The sequence below is a fragment of the Rhinichthys klamathensis genome, unplaced genomic scaffold, assembly GCF_029890125.1.
Source record: "Rhinichthys klamathensis goyatoka isolate OS25496 unplaced genomic scaffold, OSU_Roscu_1.1 h1tg000150l_1, whole genome shotgun sequence".
NCBI classification, from domain to species: Eukaryota; Metazoa; Chordata; class Actinopteri; order Cypriniformes; family Leuciscidae; genus Rhinichthys; species Rhinichthys klamathensis.
The window spans coordinates 2,332,124-2,350,422 of record NW_026606685.1 but is presented as its reverse complement, the minus strand read 5'-3'; the positions used below and the strand labels follow the sequence as shown (position 1 = coordinate 2,350,422).

Here is an 18,299-nt window from a genome sequence, read left to right as displayed (position 1 = left end):
CCATTACAGTGACAAACCTGTAATGACAAACCTTAGGATGCCATTTAAATAAATACAAAACTAAAAATTCAGGAACTAAGTAACCTGAATGTGTGAATAATTTCCTTAATACACACAAAAATCTCACACGGGAAACTGTCATTTCAGTTCCTCAAACAAACAAAACAGCAACATAATGCATAAAAGGACCAAATAAAACAAAAACAAGAAAACATGTAACATCTCAGTCCTGCTTTTCCAGCTCTGGTGTAGTGTTTTGAAATATTGGGACAACAGACTCCTCCTCTTGACACAGGTGCCAGACCACAATGCAATAATAATTGAGCAGTAGAAGCAGCAACATGACAACCAAGGCCAAAACGACCAGAAGGGCCACCACAAGTCTCTTTCTGGTGCAAAATGGGTGTGATGACCAGTGGTCACTGTGGGACGCTTCCTCCAGTGAGTGTTTAGGCGTGGACAGAAAGTGTTTAATCCAAGTCCCAGCAGGAGCAACAGGTAAAAATAAGCATGCTTCTTTGTCACCCATCATCACAGAAAGAAAAAGCCTCTTGTCCACAGAGCAACTATCACTACTACCTGCCAGTGGTGTCTGAAAAAGAAACATACAGTGATATGGTTAAATTAAGCAGCCTATAGTGTAAGTAACAACCACACACACACACACACGTACACCCATCATTACGAGGACATTCTATAGACGTAAACGGTTTGGATTTCCATGTTTTATGGGGACTTTCCATAATTTTTCATGATTTTCTCTTACCCCTAACCCTAAACCTACCCATTACAGAAAACGTTCTGCATTTTTACATTAATCACTTGGTATGATTTATAAGCCGTTGGCGTTTTCCTCATGGGGGCCAAAAAACGCCCCAACAAGGACAAGGATTTCAGATATTGGCATCTTTGTGGGGACATTTTGTCCCCATAATTTAGGGTTTATCAGGCCAAACACACACACACACACACACACACACACACACAAACCTGCTGAAAGAGGGAGCAAAGGCAAAGCCATCTAGACTATCATAAATAGAAACTTAGTATAGAGAATCAGTAAAGCAACTACCCAGAACACCCTAGCAACTGCACAGCAACGCTTACTGCACAGCAACGCACTAAAACATAGCAACTACGTAGCAATGCCATGGCAACCCCCTAGCAATGTGAGTTTTTCCACAAACCAGTGCCACTCGCATTTTCTTAAGAAATAAATCTAATCTTAACCCATAACAATTTACCACGGTATTTTGTTCACGCTTTAAGAATCTTTACGTTGCTTGTTTAATTGGTTTTTCAGTTAACTAATTTTTACGACAATGACGAAAGCGGTGGCAGTTTTATGACAGAAGTATCTGGCAGGCAGCATAATTTGGCGCAAACGTTGCTTGAGTGAAAGCAAAAACAAAAACAAAACAAAAAAGTAAACGATGAACCAGCTATAACAGAATTCCTTTATCTGTTTCCCCATCAATGATGCTTTGTCCACTTTCATTTTTATTGTTTACGCAAGATAATTAGCCTACAGCGTTTTAGGGGAGGAAAAATGCTTGTTTAGGATAGGAGAATCTCTCTATCTGCGTTCAGTCAGTGGAATAAAGAGACCCCGTAAGAACAGGTAAGATGACACGACGCTCGCGCACTTTACTGATGATAATTTAACCGTCGTGTTCTAGATGGTGTGAAACAGTTTAAACTCATTTCGACAGACTGAACATGTTTTAATAATTGAGCTATCATTTAGTTGTGCACAGCAAAGGCTAAAGCAAACTCACCTGTTATAGACGTCAGTGTTTTGCAGAGGAACAGTCTTCCCCTCACTATAGATACCGCCTCTTAAATAGACTGTCAGGCGTTTTCATCATACTTTCAAATTCATATTGCGAGATAAACAAGTCACTTTTTGACCACTACCCCCATAACGTAGACGTCTGACTAATTTATGCATCTCCCCCTCTCCTGAACTGACACAGTAGCTAATATTAAACTTTCTGGGAAATGGATAGTGACATGTCTTTATTTACTGAAATACTGGGTCTATATATATCCAGGTATATATAAAACATGAATGGATATTTCTAGAGTTAATATAATATTACACACATTATGCTCACAAAATTGAGAAGACAATTAGGCTAGTTGTGGTCTGGAACTGACATGGCACAAATTTATTGGCACAGAAATGTTATTTCTAAATATTTTTGTCAAAATGGAAACATTATGTGTTCGTTTGAAGAAATATCTAAAAATTAACTGAAACATGTAGCATTTATTTAAGTAAGATATATGCACAGGCTATGTGTGTTGTATGTGTGATGTAATTTATCTTGTTGTGGTTGTGTGTCATTTACAGTGTGACAGTTTCTCATAAAAACACTTCCTTATCAACATTTTCATATGACAATCTAGCAGTCCAGGCAACTTGAGCTGAATTCAAATTTCACATGCCCTGAAATCAGGTATAATTGTTCCTCTAGAGTACAAACCACATTCATTGACCCAAGCAATAAAAAAAACATACTGTGCATACACCTGTCAGTTTAAAAAGGCTAAAACCTAAAGTAGTAGAAGTCAACAGTTAGTAAACAGAGGATATTTGTGGTATGTTCTAGAAGAATTTGACATAGTTAGAAACAAATCTGTCTAAATCTCTTGATATGAAAACTAGAAAATGAGTGTTTTGTTCAAATCAAACAGCTGACAGTTACATATAACATTTCACATTCTCAAATGTGCATTTTCATATCAAGTACGAGTATTACAATCAACATTTGGCAAATTGCATAAATTCCATATGCATATAGCTTCTGACAGATTCACATTAAAGTGCTAGGTAAGTGATCTCTCTTACAGGGGAGTTTCCATAGGTCATATAAGTAAACATTTACAGTAATCTGTCCTTATTTGTACAGCTTTTGTTGATGTTTCTCAACTCCAGAACTTGGGAACGGGCCAGTTTTGCCATCTAACCAATAGGTGTACGAAACTGCAGCACCAGCGTTGAAAATAAAGGGGCACACTTGGGGTTTTCTCATGTAAAAGATCTCTGGGGTTGTCTGTGGGGATGACACACAGAGATGATTTTGCATGAGATGCCAAGTGCTAGTTGGATGAAAAAACTCGGCCCCTTGATGCACCCTTCAGACTGAAGTTGAGAACGACTGCGTAAGAACTTTAAAGAGGAAGAACTGTTTGTACTAGTTGAGTTTGAAGGAGAGTTTGCATGTGCATCTTCAATTTTAATTATATCTCTTTTCTGTGATATGTGGAGGGGTATACAAAATATTTCTGTTGTCCCTAATCCTTGAGGGACAAATTTGCATGCATATTACATGCAGAGGGATGATAGAAATAATATGAAAGACAATGATATTTGAAACAGCACAGCTTATGTGCTTGATTGGCTGACATTTTGCTTTATAGATTATATAGACAAAGAATAAAAAACAATGAACAGAATGCAAGTAAAACAATGAAAAAATTGAAAGAAGATAAATAGTCATATGAAGAATATAATTAATCTTATACGTACTACAGCTAGTAAATAGCGGCCTTAGAATCGGCCTTGCGACATGAAAAGTTTTGCTCTTTGTTCTAAATTATACTGTACAATATTTAAACCACTAAATCAACATAGGAATAATCACTAATACTAATAAGAAATATTTCTACATAATCATAAAGAATTTATACAGAAGAAGTTCTGGTGGATGGAATGAGGATGATAGTGTATACTAAGTTTAGCTTCAAGCTGAATGTGTTTATGTGTTTATATGATCTGTGTGTTGGCAGCGTTCCAGTGCATTGCAGTGTCATGCCATTCCTTTCAGTCCACCATCAAGTTCTGACAGTTCCCATTGGATCTCCATAAAGGTGAAGTGGCTCAGTAGTTCTCGTTCGTGATGGATCCATTGTGCAAAACCTTGAGGAGTTGTACTACAACGCTCCTCTCAAGGTCCTTTTTGTTTTTCTCTAAAGAATGAACATGTCTTTATGTTAAACTCTCCCTCTCTCTCTCTGCCTCACACCACCGTGCTGACAGACGGGTCGGACAAGTTGAGTTGGCCCGTAATGTCTGTGGGTGGGAATTGCTGTAGAAAGAGAGAGAAGGTAGAAAACACACAGGACAGAGAGCATTAGTGCGACTGTTACCTTTCATCTTCCCCAAAATCCCAGAAAGATATTTCCTTCTTTACCCCTAAGGCAGCACGTAGCATGCATATCAGAAACAGATGTCATCATAATGCATTTTGCTAAATTTTGCCTTTAGCCCAGGACTTGAAAACATTTTAAAGGCTGTGTTTTGCAATTGAACGCAACACTTAAATATTCTATAACCATCCAAGGAGGTTTATAAAAATTTGAAACAATGTGGGAGAAGTGTTCTTCTAGCTATCCTGCTGCCTTAGGAGTTTTTTTTTTTCAGAATAATATTCAAAGAAGAGGAAGCAGGTTCTCTGCTGTGAGATGTTTTTTAGGTCACCTAATAACCTTTGTGTTTGTTTATATCAGCAGAATTGGGTCAAAAGTCAAAATGTATTTGGACACTTGCGATACTAGTTAAATATATATGAATGGCATTGCATTACATAATGTAATATAAACCAACTGACATCTGCAAACCAGTGATGCCAACCAATGACCTTTGCCAAGCTATTTTTACAATTGCTTTTGACCCAGTTGGCTCCATGAGGTTTCTAGTGTACATACAGTATCAGTTCCCGTCACGTTCAAACTAACGCCCTATCAGAGTAAACAAACACAGTTGTAGTTTTTCTGGACATAGTTGGTTCAATTGTTGACAACCAGAAATTGTCCAAATACTTTTTGTCTTAATTTCGAACAGTGTTACATTTGTTTTATTTATAATTTAAAACCTAAAAAAGCTAAATATTTGACTTGAGAGTTTCTTCAGGAATAAATACCAGGTGCCTTCATGAAGTATTTTGTTGTCTACTCTAATGCAATGACATTAATACATATTTAAATTTGGCTTAAATGTCTAAATACTTTTTGGGCCACTGTATATTTATATCTATAATATATTTAATTCTCATTCAGTTGCAGTTCCTGTTTCCTCATCTCAAGCTTATATGTGTTAGAAGGGCAACAAGCTGTTTTCTCACATGGGCATCTGCAGTGCCGGGTTGGCAAAACACTCAATGACATGCAGGTGCCCAGTCAGAAGGCAATTTCCACAACAAATTTTTTTTTTTGCTTTCAATTTCCATTTTTGTAAGCTATAAAATGTCTCTCAGTGAGGCTTGCCATGTTGCAACTGCAAGGACATTTTGATTAAGCAAAGTGTTTTGATCTGACCGTATTATTTAATTCTAATTTATTTTGTTCCTTGCTGTGGCAAACTGTGAAACTGAGGCACAGAGAGCTTTTTTTGGTTAAGATGTAAGTGACACTTTTTGCAGTATGTTAATCAAGACTGACTAAATGTGAAGTATTAAATATATGTACATACCTAAGGAATACATTTACAAAAAAATGCATATTGATGGAAAAGCAGCAGCGAAGACTTCCAGATTGCTATACATTTAAAAAAATAACACAATTGTTCTGAAAAAACCAAGGACACATGCAATGTTTGGATGTAAGTTTTTAAATAAACAGTTATGCATATAAATGATGCATTTAAAATTTACCTTACTAATTATAGCATGTGTCCTCTTTTATAGCTTACTGTTTTTTTATTGCTATGGCATTGCCAATTAATAAGCATATAAGCTCAAAATATGATGCAACAACTCTAAAAGCTAAAGCTTAAGGCAAAGGTTCTCATTGTCAAAATCATCATTGTCGTATTGCAGAACAGTTGTATTCAGCAATACTTCTGATGACACCGGGAGGCTTTTTTTATTTTTTTTTTTCTTCCTTGGTGTTGCATCAAGAATGCCCTTAGCACGCCTTAGAGAGAATGAGAGAGTTCTTGTTATGTTCACTCAGAAGGCTTGCTGTTGGCACTTCCAAATCAAGCCCACAGTGCCCCCTGGTGAGAGACAGTGAATCAGCAAAAGAGACAAAAAGTGTGTGTGTCATCACTACCACAAATAAATGCAACTACTTCTACTAAGGCAACCAAAACACAGTCTCTACTTCTACGACAGATATATTGCATGCTTGCAGAGGAAGAGAGAGGCTGTGTAGCATGTACATCATGTGGGGGACGTCGACAGTTATATATCCATATACATCCACTTATATAGAAAGAGAGGCGACACTGATATAAAAAAATAAAAGGATGAATTAAACACTGTGGATGGTCACTCTGTTTTTCTCTTTTTCACCTGGATTGCTGTGCCTTCTCTTCACCGTTCACCACCCCACCCCACTTTCCCCATTCTCTTAAACATTTAAAAGGGGGAAAAATGTAACACAATTCCTAAACAAAATGTGACAAAAATTGCAATTTAGTGCTAAACAAAAAAACAAACAGAAAATAGATTTAGTCTATTTAGTATAAATACCAATTCATAGTATATATGGATCCATTGTATCAATAACTGGAAAGGTTTAACCATGGCAGCACATTCATTTGTTCTATTTATTATTTTAAGTTATTTAAAAAATAGTAATATTAATTATTATGTAGTGATTAAATTATCATAGTTTTGTGGTTAGCACTATATTCCAAAGCCACACAATTTTGTGTGAGGATCAGACTGAAATTTGAGCCATTATTCGCTGAAAGTTTTTCATAGCTCTCAAATTTAATTCACGCCTACATTCAAACTTGGCTCGTCACACCAGGTTTTATGTCATTGATATCAAACTACATTAGTTTAGCATGTCTTGTGACTTATTTATAAGACTTGGAATATAGCACATAAATAGTTTGTTTATCCTTTTTAAAGCTGCTATTATTGAATGGAGAAAAGCAACTTAGACATCCCTCTAAACATCTCCTTTTGTGTTCCATGGAAGAAAGAAAATCATACAGATTTGGTAAAACATGAGGGTGAGGAAATGCATGGTGACAGAATCTTCATTTTAAATTCTCATTCCTTGAAATAAACTTTGTTAGGACCTTAAACAAAACAGTTGTACAAAAGAAAATCATTGTTAATTGATGATTCCAAACTCTGAAAGGGAAGTTCCGCTGTAAAAAAGAACATCGTTATTCCGCATGGCATCGGTTGCTCTGATCAAACACCACAACACCAAAGCATGCCGTCGGGGAAACAAACATTGCAAGATTTGACTGTTCATGATATCAATCACGTCAGGCAGGTTTGCGGACGAGAAACACACACACGCACAACATCCCACCAAAAAGAGGCACACACGTCCACCCGCACTAACACACGCTTCCACATCCAGAGGTTGCAAAAGGGAGAGAAGCAGCCCAGAAACATCAGGAATTGTGCAGCGCCCCCTCCTCTTGGAACAGCTCTTAGGTTAGAACTTTTTTCCTGATTCTGACATCATTGGGTTCTAAAAACCTTTCAGCTTAACTCTTAAGGATGGCTATGCTCTTAAGTCCTAACTGACAGATGGGGTCTGGATGGTGACTCGATGACTGACTGACAGACACGTGGCCGTGGCCGAGATGCCAGGAATGGAGGAATAACCAGAGAGAAATGCGGCTCTCTTGGTTTCAGACATGACATGTCATTTAAGACAGAAGAAAGTAGATACAGAGAGAGGAGCGGAAGAATAGGACGAGAGAAAGACAGACGCAGAAAGAGGAAGAGAGACCGGTCGAGTATAAAGAGATGCCATTCCTTAACCTCCTTACCGTGTCTTTGGAGGACCTACGTCTCTTGATGCTGGAGGCCAGGTTGGTACTGATGGACCTAAAAGAGGGTTTCGTTTTTGGGTCGCTGTCTGCTCTACCACTTTTCCTATCCTAAAATAAATATACGTAGAACAATTATTCATGTTCTCTGGCTGGTTTTCAACTGCCAAAACCACATCCCTTAATTCCCAGTTGATAAACTATCTTAAACCCAACAAGCTATAAATAGGAATGGAAGTCAGACTTGTTTGACATAAAGAGAATTGGTAGAATGCAACAGATTTGGTTGCAAAGAGTGGCAGGAATGTCAAATTCTCAAATGATGATCTTCCTTGGTATCTTTTTTGTGCTGTTTCATAAATACTTGCTGTTAACAGGTTATGGTTTTAGGCACAGAAGAAGATTAGGACCTTTTTGACCCTTCCCTCCCACCGTCCAACAAAGGTGCCCGTGCCCCACACGGCTACTCTCTGGCCTCTACAAATGGTACTAAGGTAATGCACAAGACTGGGTGTGTTTGTGTAAGAAAAGGTCGAATTAAGGTATTCTTACATCCTGAGTCTCTACAGAGGAAGAGGGCTGCATTGGGGAGGAAAAAAGAAAAATAAATAAATATTTATCCACTTGCTTTAAAGATCATATGACTTTAAGATCCATAAGCAAAAGCAGAAGGCAGCAGAATGAGCTTGCTGAGGAAATAATGACATCAAAGCCAAGCAGTCTGTAATATCACAAAACAAAACAACACTCTTATAGGGAAGTACAGCAACCAATAGAATGGCAAAAGAGCACAGTATATGAAATAATACTGATCAATACATGAATACTTACAAGAACCCTCTTTTAGCGTTATACTTTTTGTAGGGTATAACGGAAATTCACACCACACATAAGGGACGTACTGCATCAGGTTATCGGAGCGTTGGGATAAGTACGGTGTGAATTTCATTTAGACTCATGCAGAGGGCGGTAGGAGCAAGGGTATGGATAAAGTAAGCAAAATGTGGACAAGCATACAGTTGACTTTGGCTGATGGACTTTGGCTCAGGATCATCTTCACCTTTGTTTTTGCCCTTTAAAATGAAAACCATTCGACCCCTGCTACCAATTAAAAATCTCCAACTTTGCGAAACACACTGTTGTGTTTCCTGCATCAATTTTATGCTTTTCACAAAGAAAAAAAAGAAGAAGCAAAAAGCCCCATTTGGCTGTTGTTAGAGCACTGTCTATGCATTAGCATGCTGAAACAATGTAGACCACCGGCACAGTGAGACACATAACTGGCTGCAAGCCTCGACATAGTATCTCATGAGAGCACATTCACGCTTCATTTAGTTTCGTATCGTCCTTTTTTTTCAGTGTTTCCTTTTTGTTTTCTCATTTTCCTGAAGGCAGTGCACTTCTGAATGGGCTCTGCTCCAAGAGACAACCATTAACCATTGAATTGTGGGCAGCATGTTTTTGACATTTCTGCGCTTTTAAGATGACAACAGAACAGCCCAGTGGACAAAACTGCAAATTGGGCAGGTTATTCAGAAGTGCAGTGTGTGTGTTACACGCAGATCCCTGTATGAAGGTGCAGTACACAGAAGTGCAAATGGGGTATTTGGATATGAACATTCATATTGAAGTACACACACAAAATATTTATAACGCACGCAAGCTCTCAAATATATCTCCTTCAAAAAGTTGTGTAAATTCCTATGCAGAAAGGAATAGCTGACAAAACCATTCTAATACGCTTCTGTGAATGATCCATACAAACTAACTTTAGTGATAGCTTAATATTAACCCTTCACTTTTATCAGGCATAGATCATGTACACTCCAAATGTAAAGTTTTTTTGTCCTCGCTAGTTTATGTTCGCTTAACCTATCTGCATAAGAGCCTACATGCATGTACATACAGAGACGATTATCTGTGTGAGGCAGATGACAGACATTGATAGTAAATTGACCTGTTCACAAAGACAAGAGACTGTGATCTTACCTTTCACTGCCACTGCTGTTTATTCTATTGCAGCAGTTCTGACCTTTTGTCACTCTGAATAAAAAAGCAGCTTGAGGCTCTCACAGCCTCAATATACTTCTGCCCAGCCCCCATCCCACTGGCCCACCCCTCACCAAATATCACAGTCTCACTGGGAAGACCTCCCAGGACTTCCCACTAGAAGACATTGGCCTCAAAGGACACACAGGTGAGCAAGAGTTTGTAGCAGACATTTCGAATGGACTGTGTTAGACTATACTATAGCATGGACTTGTGCTGGATAAGGCTTTTGAAATATTGGCTTCTATAATGTTTTATGTAATAACTCTTGCACTGTTTTTAATGGTATAGGCTGGGACATATGTTGCTAATGCTGACAATTAGTGCTCTGTCCTGTTTTCTTAATAGCGGTCTGTTCTCTTTAGTATAGCTTGATGACGTACGCTAATAGTATACTCAATCAACATTAACTTTTTAATATTGTAAACATTAATTTTGCAGTCTACATTATCTTCAGGGATTTTTATTTCATCTGACCTTAATACGCAAAGTGGTTTGAAGCGTTTAAGTGGTTCATGCCATGAAAGCAGCTTCATATTTTAATGAACTAAGCATATCAGCAATTTTAAATATACTAATTCGCGTAGCAAGAATGACTTGGCAACAAGACGGATCAGCTTGTTTTACATACTAAAGATGGAGTCCCAGCCGCACCCACAGCTTGACTCCCTGAGCTCTCCTTAGTGTCCTGTTGGTACAGATAAGAAGAAGGAGGCTGATTGAACCAGAGATGCCTAGACAATCTTAGACCAGCCATGAAAATGGGAAAGAGGGAAGTTTTTCTTTGTTGACCCTTTTAGAAGCCTGGGAACACGCAATGTAAGTAAGATCGTCCACCTTTGGTCACGACACCAAACAGTGCAATCATAGATCTGTTTAACAGTGCAACCAAGGATTTGTTTTTTGCAAAGTTATGTATGAAAAACTTGTGAACTAAAGCCCTAGTACAAAAAGTAGTTCTTATGTAAAAGTCTGTTGGGAGGTCATTCCCTCATGTTCACCCTTCTTTTTACCGCTTGTGTTGTAGGAGAGAGCTGCCTTACCTGTAGGTTCTTCCTCCAAACGTTGACGGCCGCAAAGGCTAGCTGCATCTGCTTCCTGCGGGCGTCTTTATGGCGCTTGTATGCAATTTCGATAAAGATGAGGAAGATCCCTGCTGCAATGCCCCCAGCAACTAGCATGAAGACACCTGTGAATGAGAGGGATGAAGGAGACTGTCAGACGATTAACGGAGACAGAGTACTCTTCGAATCAACCCATAGAGGAGCTGGAGGGGATGGAGCCTCTGTGTGATGGAATCCTACATGTATTGCCCATATATTTAGGGCCTGCTGCTGAAAACCATGCAAAATGGATGGATGTTAAAGTTTAATGAGTTTGTTACAAATAGGTGAGCACCAACATAGGTGAGCATAAAACAACAACTAAAAGCATTGGACAAAAAAAGGCCCCAATACATTACCTACTGTACCTTTTTTGTCCAATCTCTTTTAGGTTTCTCTGTACCTTAAATGGGCCATACCTGCCATATTCTCAAAGGTGAGTGTGGCTGGGGCATTGCTCCTTGAGTCACACTCCTGGTATCTCACCCAGGTTTTATCTAGGTCCTCCATGAAGCCATTCTCATGGGAACTGCAAGGGGTGGTGGAGAGCAGGAAGAGAAGTTCTAAAGTTAATAAGTTGCTTTTGGGAGAAAGTACCGAAACATCCCACAAAGTAACTACTAGCACAAACACTTATATGTTCAAGCACACAGAATACAGAGCAGGGATGGAAAAGGGAAATACACAGAGAGAGATGATTAAGTGTCCAATGATGAGATTTTATACAACATAAAACTGTACAGAAGCATATAATATGCTGCTTCGGCTGGGACAGACCTGAGAATAGCCAGGGACACATTCTGTTTCCAGGGGCTGTCCTTGCGCATGCCTATGCCAAAGCCCGAACGGAAAAACAGCTCTCCCGTGGTCACCAGGTCGCACTTCTGCGAGGCTTCAAACTCCAGCACCGCAGAGTCCCAGATGAAAGCATGCAGCTTGCTGTGGGGGCAGGGGGAAGGGAGGAGGACGGGAAGGGTGGGGGGTTACGGTGCAACAGTACAGTGAGAAACAACACACTCGTGGCAACCGCCCCCACCCACCCCTCTTGTGCGACTTGTGTTACCAGAAAACTAGACTGCAACCTCATAGGCAAATGAAATCCAATGCCGGACGAGTGGAGCTTTGTCCCCCATTGGATTCCCTCAATGACGTTTTTGCTGAAAACCTGAAAAAGTTGTTCTTTAGCTTATTGTTAATATATGTTATGTGTGGCACATAGCCGGGCCTCTCGTGAGAAGGGATATGGGCCAGGGTCACAGGTTAGTGCAGAAAGTTCTGGCACTGATTTATATACCTGAGACCTACAGGCCCAGGACCCTCAAGACCGTGTGACTGATTGATTGACCGTGAGGCCAGACCTGCTGGTGTCTACCCAGCAGGGACTCACTTGTCCCGAACAGCCTGGATGGCTTCAGCGGCGCTCTCATAGTTGTGCTTCTCCATGTGGCGGTACATGGTGCTCAGCTCAACTTGCCGCCGGAAGTAAATATCCACCGAACTCTGCTTCACTGTGGCATAGATGAACTTGTCTGATGGGTTCCTTAGCTGGAAAAAATGCAAACTTACTGTATATATCTTAGAAAGCTTAACTTTGGTACTTCAAGTGCTTAGAGAAACATACCCTTGGGTCATTGATGCCGGTGATGCGCTCCTCAGGCCGGTCCAACACCAGGAAGGCAGCCAGGTTGGCAGTATAAGATGCTACTATAATCATAGCAAAGCCAGCCCACACCATTCCCAAAATTCTTGCTGAAAAGCTTCGTGGGGCACCTGGACAACATGTAAGTAGTCAAACATATGTCAAATAAAATTGATTTGTTTAATTTAACATGACCAGAAGCAAAGTTTGACTTTCACAACACCTTCTCCGATTCCAGAGTTCAACAAGACGCCCCAGGAAAACCACATAGCTGAAGATAAGGTGAGGGCATCCTCCTCTTCTTCTTCACTGTTTACTTTAAACCTTCCAAATGGGCTGGAAAAACCAGGTGAAACAGTGACCATGATCAGAAAGAAAATAGGTAAAGGAACCCATATGTAGTCTTGAACCAAATTTTCCAGTATCCCAATGAGAACCAATGTCTGGTTTCTGGTTCACTTAGCACTTGCCAGTACCATAGAGAGAATTATAAAGCCGTGGAAGCAAAGCCAAGAGACAGAGAGAAGACAGAAAAAGAGGGAAAAGAGAACAGGCTCACAGAGTGCAGCCACTCAACCTCCCCCACCTCCATGGCGAGACTAACAATGAAACGTGTTCAGCACTCTTATGTACTGTTGAGACATCCTGAAACAAAGGTGCTACATGATCCCAATTAGTGAAACAAACTACCTAAAAAGACAGAACAAACAACACACACACAGCACCCTATGGAGCAGCTAGCAACACTCTCAACCCAATGTCTTGTTGTACCTGAACCGGTCTAGTAGGTAAAGCATCACCGCCACCACATGTACCGATAGACCCACCAGTAGCCACAATGTGCTCTGAAATGGCTGCATGAACGAGTCCAGTGTACTACGAGGAATTTCCTGAAACACACATTGCATGGCCACTTACATACATTTAGCACATTCCATTCACGCAATACCTGCTCTGGTAGGTACCAGCAGTACTGTAACGAGACTAGCAAGTGGTGACTAGCAATGCTGCTATTTTCAACAGTGTTATACTGACGATCTGTAATGAAAACACAGTGTGTGGTAGTTTGAGTAGTTTAATCGTACCTTTTTCACAAGGATAGTCAGTCCCTGGTATTTGAAAGGCTTGGAGAATTCTATGTACTGGGCTCGTTCGTTGTTGATTGTCAAGGGAGCGACAATCATATCAGCAAGGCCACCCAGGAGCTCACCCATCATGCCGTTCCATTCCTTCTTGTTACTGTTATTTACCTATGCCACCGAATGATAAATAGAAAGCAAAATTATTCGTTGTGTGAATTTTTCATATGATAATCAGGTTGCTTATACTTGACAAAATAGAAAAGTATACTTACTCTTTCCTGTGTTCCAAATTTTCCATCTGCCACCAGGTGTACTTCATAGGTGAAGTTCATGGTCATTGCCAATTTGATCAGAAGGTCAACGCAAAATCCGTAGCAACATTGGGGAACAATTGGGCGTCCTGTAACCAAACCAGAAAAAGTGAAATGTCATTCCATCTGACAAAGTTACATGAGGAAAATCTATATTTTGAAAGCCCAGCACTCTTACTCCACTCACCCCAATGCACTCAGTTATTCAGAGATTGTCTTTCTCTTTTAGATAGCAGTGCTCTCAACTGTTAAGACAGCATTGAGGTCTGATCAATTCCATTTCCAAATACAGCTTTCGCTCTGATACTCAGCCAGTCATAGATTGTTTTGCAATTATAACTGAATAAAATATGAACAAGCTTTGCGAATCATTTTTTTTTTCAATTCATCTATGGTACTGGCTGAATTAAAGTGAAGTAGCTGCAACTCTTGTGGTCAGAATGACTCAATAGCCAGATGGGAGCATAATCATCTAAAAGAAGTACAATCCTTCCATACTGACTTTCACACTTTACCTGTAGCTTATCTAGGCTGCAACACAAGGCATACCCACAGCTTTCACTATACGCAAAGCAGAATGCTACGATGGAAGCCCAAGCGACACACAAACATAGTTTGCAAACATCCAGCACATGCACACACATTTTGCATCAAGCAGAAAGTCATACACACACACACACACACGCACGCGCACGCACGCGCACGCACGCACACACGCACACACACACACACACACACACACACACACACACACACACACACACACACACACACACACACACACACACACACACACACACACACACACACACAAATCGGCTTTAAAACAGACTTCCATACAAACTCACATGCCCACAGTCAAGTCACACTTGCTACATTCATACATATATAAATACCTGCTGCATATATATGTATGTATGTACAGTATGTATCTCCAGACGGCGGATGTAGAAAAGCACAGTGACAATATAAACGTCCCTGATGGGTTACCTGGGATGGTCTCATTTGGTCCTGTGCAGATCACCTTTTTAATTAAGACTCCATTAGGTGTGTACTCTTCCTTGCAGGTCCCTTCCAGCGTAGTTGGCTTCACATACACAAAGGGTTCCTGATGAATGGTCACTATCTGCAAAAGATGAATGTGATTGTGTTCAGTTTTCCTATATGAAACATATATCAAGCATTCAGGTCATTTTATGATTCATGGCCCTAATTTTTTTGGCACGTTTTTAATAAACATAGTGACCTTCGTACCTTTAATCGAGTAGACATCTGGAATCCTCTCGGTCTCTCTGTTTCACCTCCAGGCCAAATGATCTTCCTCTGCTTATTCATCACCACCTAATGAAGATAGTTATAGTTGATAATTAACAGGTTTATAGTCATAATCATTATCTTTGTTCAATCCTCTAATCTGAAATAATTTGCCTATATAGATTCCAAAAGTGCCATTACAGAGTTGGCTTTGAATACAATTCAGGAAATACTTAGTGTTGGCTTGAAACTCTGTATTTTTAAAAATGTATTTTTGGATGTCTTTTGGAACTAATGCATGATTCAGGACCCATGTCATGAAATTATAAATTAAACACTGAAAGAAGACTTGTACTTGTGTTCCATTGTAAATGCCGACTTGAATCAGTCTGCTCTTCTGGTAGTTGAGAATGCTGTAATGAGCATATTTTCTGTCTCCGTCGTCATTGAACTCAACGCGTCCTGTTAGGCCCTCTGGGTACTTAGAAGACATCAATACCCTGTGGAGTGCAGCCAGAATTGACACTTGAGTAACTTTTTGTATATGGATGTGATGCATGAAAAATTGCATAGATGAAATATCATGTGATGTGACAGCGCATTAGATCACATTGAACATCTGCCTGTGGTTGTCAAAACCCATCAAAGAATGAGGCGGATGCCCCCTCAAGCCGGACATCGAGGAAAATAATAACAAATCATAGAAAATCGAATAAACAGGTCAGCTGCATGCATGATCTTTAGTAGAACAGACCTTTTAAAGAGCGGCCCGGTCTTCCAGATGTTGGTATTGCCCACGCAGCCCCTTGGAGGTTCTGTGATGTTCTCTTTCTCAAAGAGCTCTTGGATTGACTGGGCTACGACGGCAACGGCATCGCTGATGTGTGCCGACTCATTCTTGCCGTTGATGAGCTGGAGGCCAATCAGCCCTATGTGTTGACGTCAAAAATGAAGCAGTGAGCTGTTCACCCTTGACATTTATGAACCCTTTCCAATGCAAAAAACCCATAGGGTCGCCCTTTGAGCCAGCATGGGTAAGTGACTCTCAAATCAGATGTCAAATCATGTTTTGTCAAAAAAATTTTCCACTGGTAGATTAAGCCAATTAGAGTCAGCATGTAAAATTTATAGTTTTGTCCTTCACAGGTATATGTTACTTGAGACATTTTGCCCAAAATGCAAGCTTTGACCCTTGAGGTTGGATTTACTGAACTAAGCCCACTAGCGCCACCTACTTCCAAATGGTGGTAAGTCCTGTCCAGTTAGTGAGACACTAACACACAGTGATTGATGAAATATATCAGAATTAAGGTATACTTCATATATAAATCCAACTTCAGCTGAGTTTTTGTTGTTGGAGCAGGGTTTGAAAGATCCAGTTCTGTAAGAGATCTCCAAAAGTTTACTGTGAAGACTCAACAAGTGTTAAAAGTGTGGACAAAGACAAGAAAAACACTGCCAGGGTAAAAGGTGAGCAAGTGTATTGGGAGAAACAACGACGACAGTAGTGTGAACTGGTGCTCTTCATGTGGCGGTCTAAAATTACAGGTTTTTTTTTTATTATTTAAATTAAATGAATGTAGCCTACTATATTTTAGTTTGATAATGTTTTTTATTTTGTATTTTGTATTTTTAGCGGATTTTATGGTAATACGTTTTATTTATGCTGTAGTTATTATCCATTTGTTCACTTTTTATTACGACTTAAACTGTCATAAATCTTGAATGTTTTGGAGCACAGACTTAAGTTTGGTCTTTTTTTTAAAGATGACACATGGCAGATTATTGTTTAAGTGAAAAAAGTTTTAAAAAGTGAACTTAAAGAAAAGTTATAGAATTTTACATTTATTGTTATGAAAAATGCACAAAAATACTATTTTCAATTTTTATATGAAATATATATTTTCTCAAAACACATTTACTCTAAAACTGTAAGAATCATAAATCTAATGAAGTTTTGTTCCAAATTTGAGGTTGATATCTCAAATAATTTGCTTTCAGTAAGATTTTGTTTGGGCGCAATACCAGAAGTTTCCACTAGATGAAATTAGTTTTCCATACATTTCGGGTATTTTTGACCGCGAGGAGTTTAAGTGTGACTATTTATTTCAGGACAATTTAACCTTTTCGAATCATGTCTATGATTTTTTTTTTGTGTTCACTAGCAGCAAATGCCAAAACCTTTACCAAGTTTCGTAGGCTACCATTCCGATAAAGTATAAAATAAAATAAAACATGTCCGCTAAAAAATGTCAGAAGAGCACCAGAGGGTTAAAAAAACATTACTTGTGCAGTGCCTGGGACATAAAAGGCCATTTATAGCTTACCAATACCAGAAACACGTCAAAGGGAGGGTTGGAAAAACACCCTTTATAAATTCACGAAAGCCAGGCTATTAATATAATAAACATGATAAAACCACACATTTTCATTTTCAGCAAAAAAAAACCCAAACACTTAATGACAATAACATCCTTTTGGTAACTTCTTAATTAAACCTCTAGAGGTCACCATAAGTAGGCCTACATGGAGTACAATTGTAACTAATCTTGCCAGTGAACCAGAGAACTCAACCGTTATGGTGTAAACTAAAGTGACTCGTTTAAAACCTTTAAACACATAAAGTGCTTAAATGTTTAAACGGGTAATTTATATACAAACACACGTACACACACTAACATTCACAACTCGCTTCATCAATAAAACCTCTCTAGTCAAAGTTAAAAGAACAACTGAGACAAATGGCTTCTTTTCCTCTGCTTCTGTCTCAGTTATACTGAGGCGGGTGTACAGTACGTACCATCAGGGGCCTCGCTCAAAGCTTTACCGGACATCTCACGCTCCCCGACCAGCCATACATAGCCTGAGCCTGTCATGTTCAGGAAGCGCGCTGTTTTGTACACGGCGGCTGCATCTTCCTCACTAAAGGCAGATAGACAGGTTTACAACCGCTGACAGAAATATGAGAAGCTCACTGAAGTATGAAATTGCTTTGTAAACCCATTGTTTAGACTTTTCAGTATCATTTATTTAGGCCTACCCTGCTGAAAAGACCAGCTGGGTAGAACTGTTTTTTGTGCTGGTCTTGCTGGTGGCCCAGCATAAGCAAAG

At 39.5% G+C, this 18,299-nt stretch overlaps 1 protein-coding gene and 1 long non-coding RNA gene across 12 annotated transcripts in view; both read right to left on the bottom strand.

Annotated features, from left to right (window-relative positions):
- Positions 1 to 80: 80 nt before the first annotated feature.
- Positions 81 to 2,007, bottom strand: LOC130090706 (uncharacterized). Its single transcript, XR_008807726.1, has 2 exons — positions 1,779 to 2,007; positions 81 to 592 (listed from the first exon to the last, which is right to left on the bottom strand). It is a non-coding gene; the product is annotated as an uncharacterized LOC130090706 (long non-coding RNA).
- A 1,661-nt stretch (positions 2,008 to 3,668) lies between these two features.
- The window catches only part of grin1a (glutamate receptor, ionotropic, N-methyl D-aspartate 1a), a 24,001-nt gene continuing 9,370 nt past the window's right edge, over positions 3,669 to 18,299 (bottom strand). For 2 of the 11 annotated variants that reach the window (XM_056258344.1, XM_056258347.1), the window contains 18 exons: positions 17,989 to 18,110; positions 15,943 to 16,117; positions 15,544 to 15,688; positions 15,189 to 15,275; positions 14,916 to 15,060; positions 13,896 to 14,026; positions 13,627 to 13,791; positions 13,313 to 13,431; positions 12,765 to 12,877; positions 12,524 to 12,672; positions 12,290 to 12,447; positions 11,680 to 11,841; positions 11,322 to 11,431; positions 10,843 to 10,988; positions 10,431 to 10,487; positions 8,303 to 8,329; positions 7,751 to 7,861; positions 3,669 to 4,094 (listed from right to left, as the gene is read on the bottom strand). In XM_056258344.1, coding sequence (XP_056114319.1) covers positions 4,026 to 4,094; positions 7,751 to 7,861; positions 8,303 to 8,329; positions 10,431 to 10,487; positions 10,843 to 10,988; positions 11,322 to 11,431; positions 11,680 to 11,841; positions 12,290 to 12,447; positions 12,524 to 12,672; positions 12,765 to 12,877; positions 13,313 to 13,431; positions 13,627 to 13,791; positions 13,896 to 14,026; positions 14,916 to 15,060; positions 15,189 to 15,275; positions 15,544 to 15,688; positions 15,943 to 16,117; positions 17,989 to 18,110 — 2,191 coding nt within the window. In that variant the 3' untranslated portion in view covers positions 3,669 to 4,025. The remainder of the gene's footprint in view (positions 4,095 to 7,750; positions 7,862 to 8,302; positions 8,330 to 10,430; positions 10,488 to 10,842; positions 10,989 to 11,321; positions 11,432 to 11,679; positions 11,842 to 12,289; positions 12,448 to 12,523; positions 12,673 to 12,764; positions 12,878 to 13,312; positions 13,432 to 13,626; positions 13,792 to 13,895; positions 14,027 to 14,915; positions 15,061 to 15,188; positions 15,276 to 15,543; positions 15,689 to 15,942; positions 16,118 to 17,988; positions 18,111 to 18,299) is intronic. The other 9 variants (XM_056258345.1, XM_056258355.1, XM_056258353.1 and 6 more) reach the window with 7 other exon arrangements.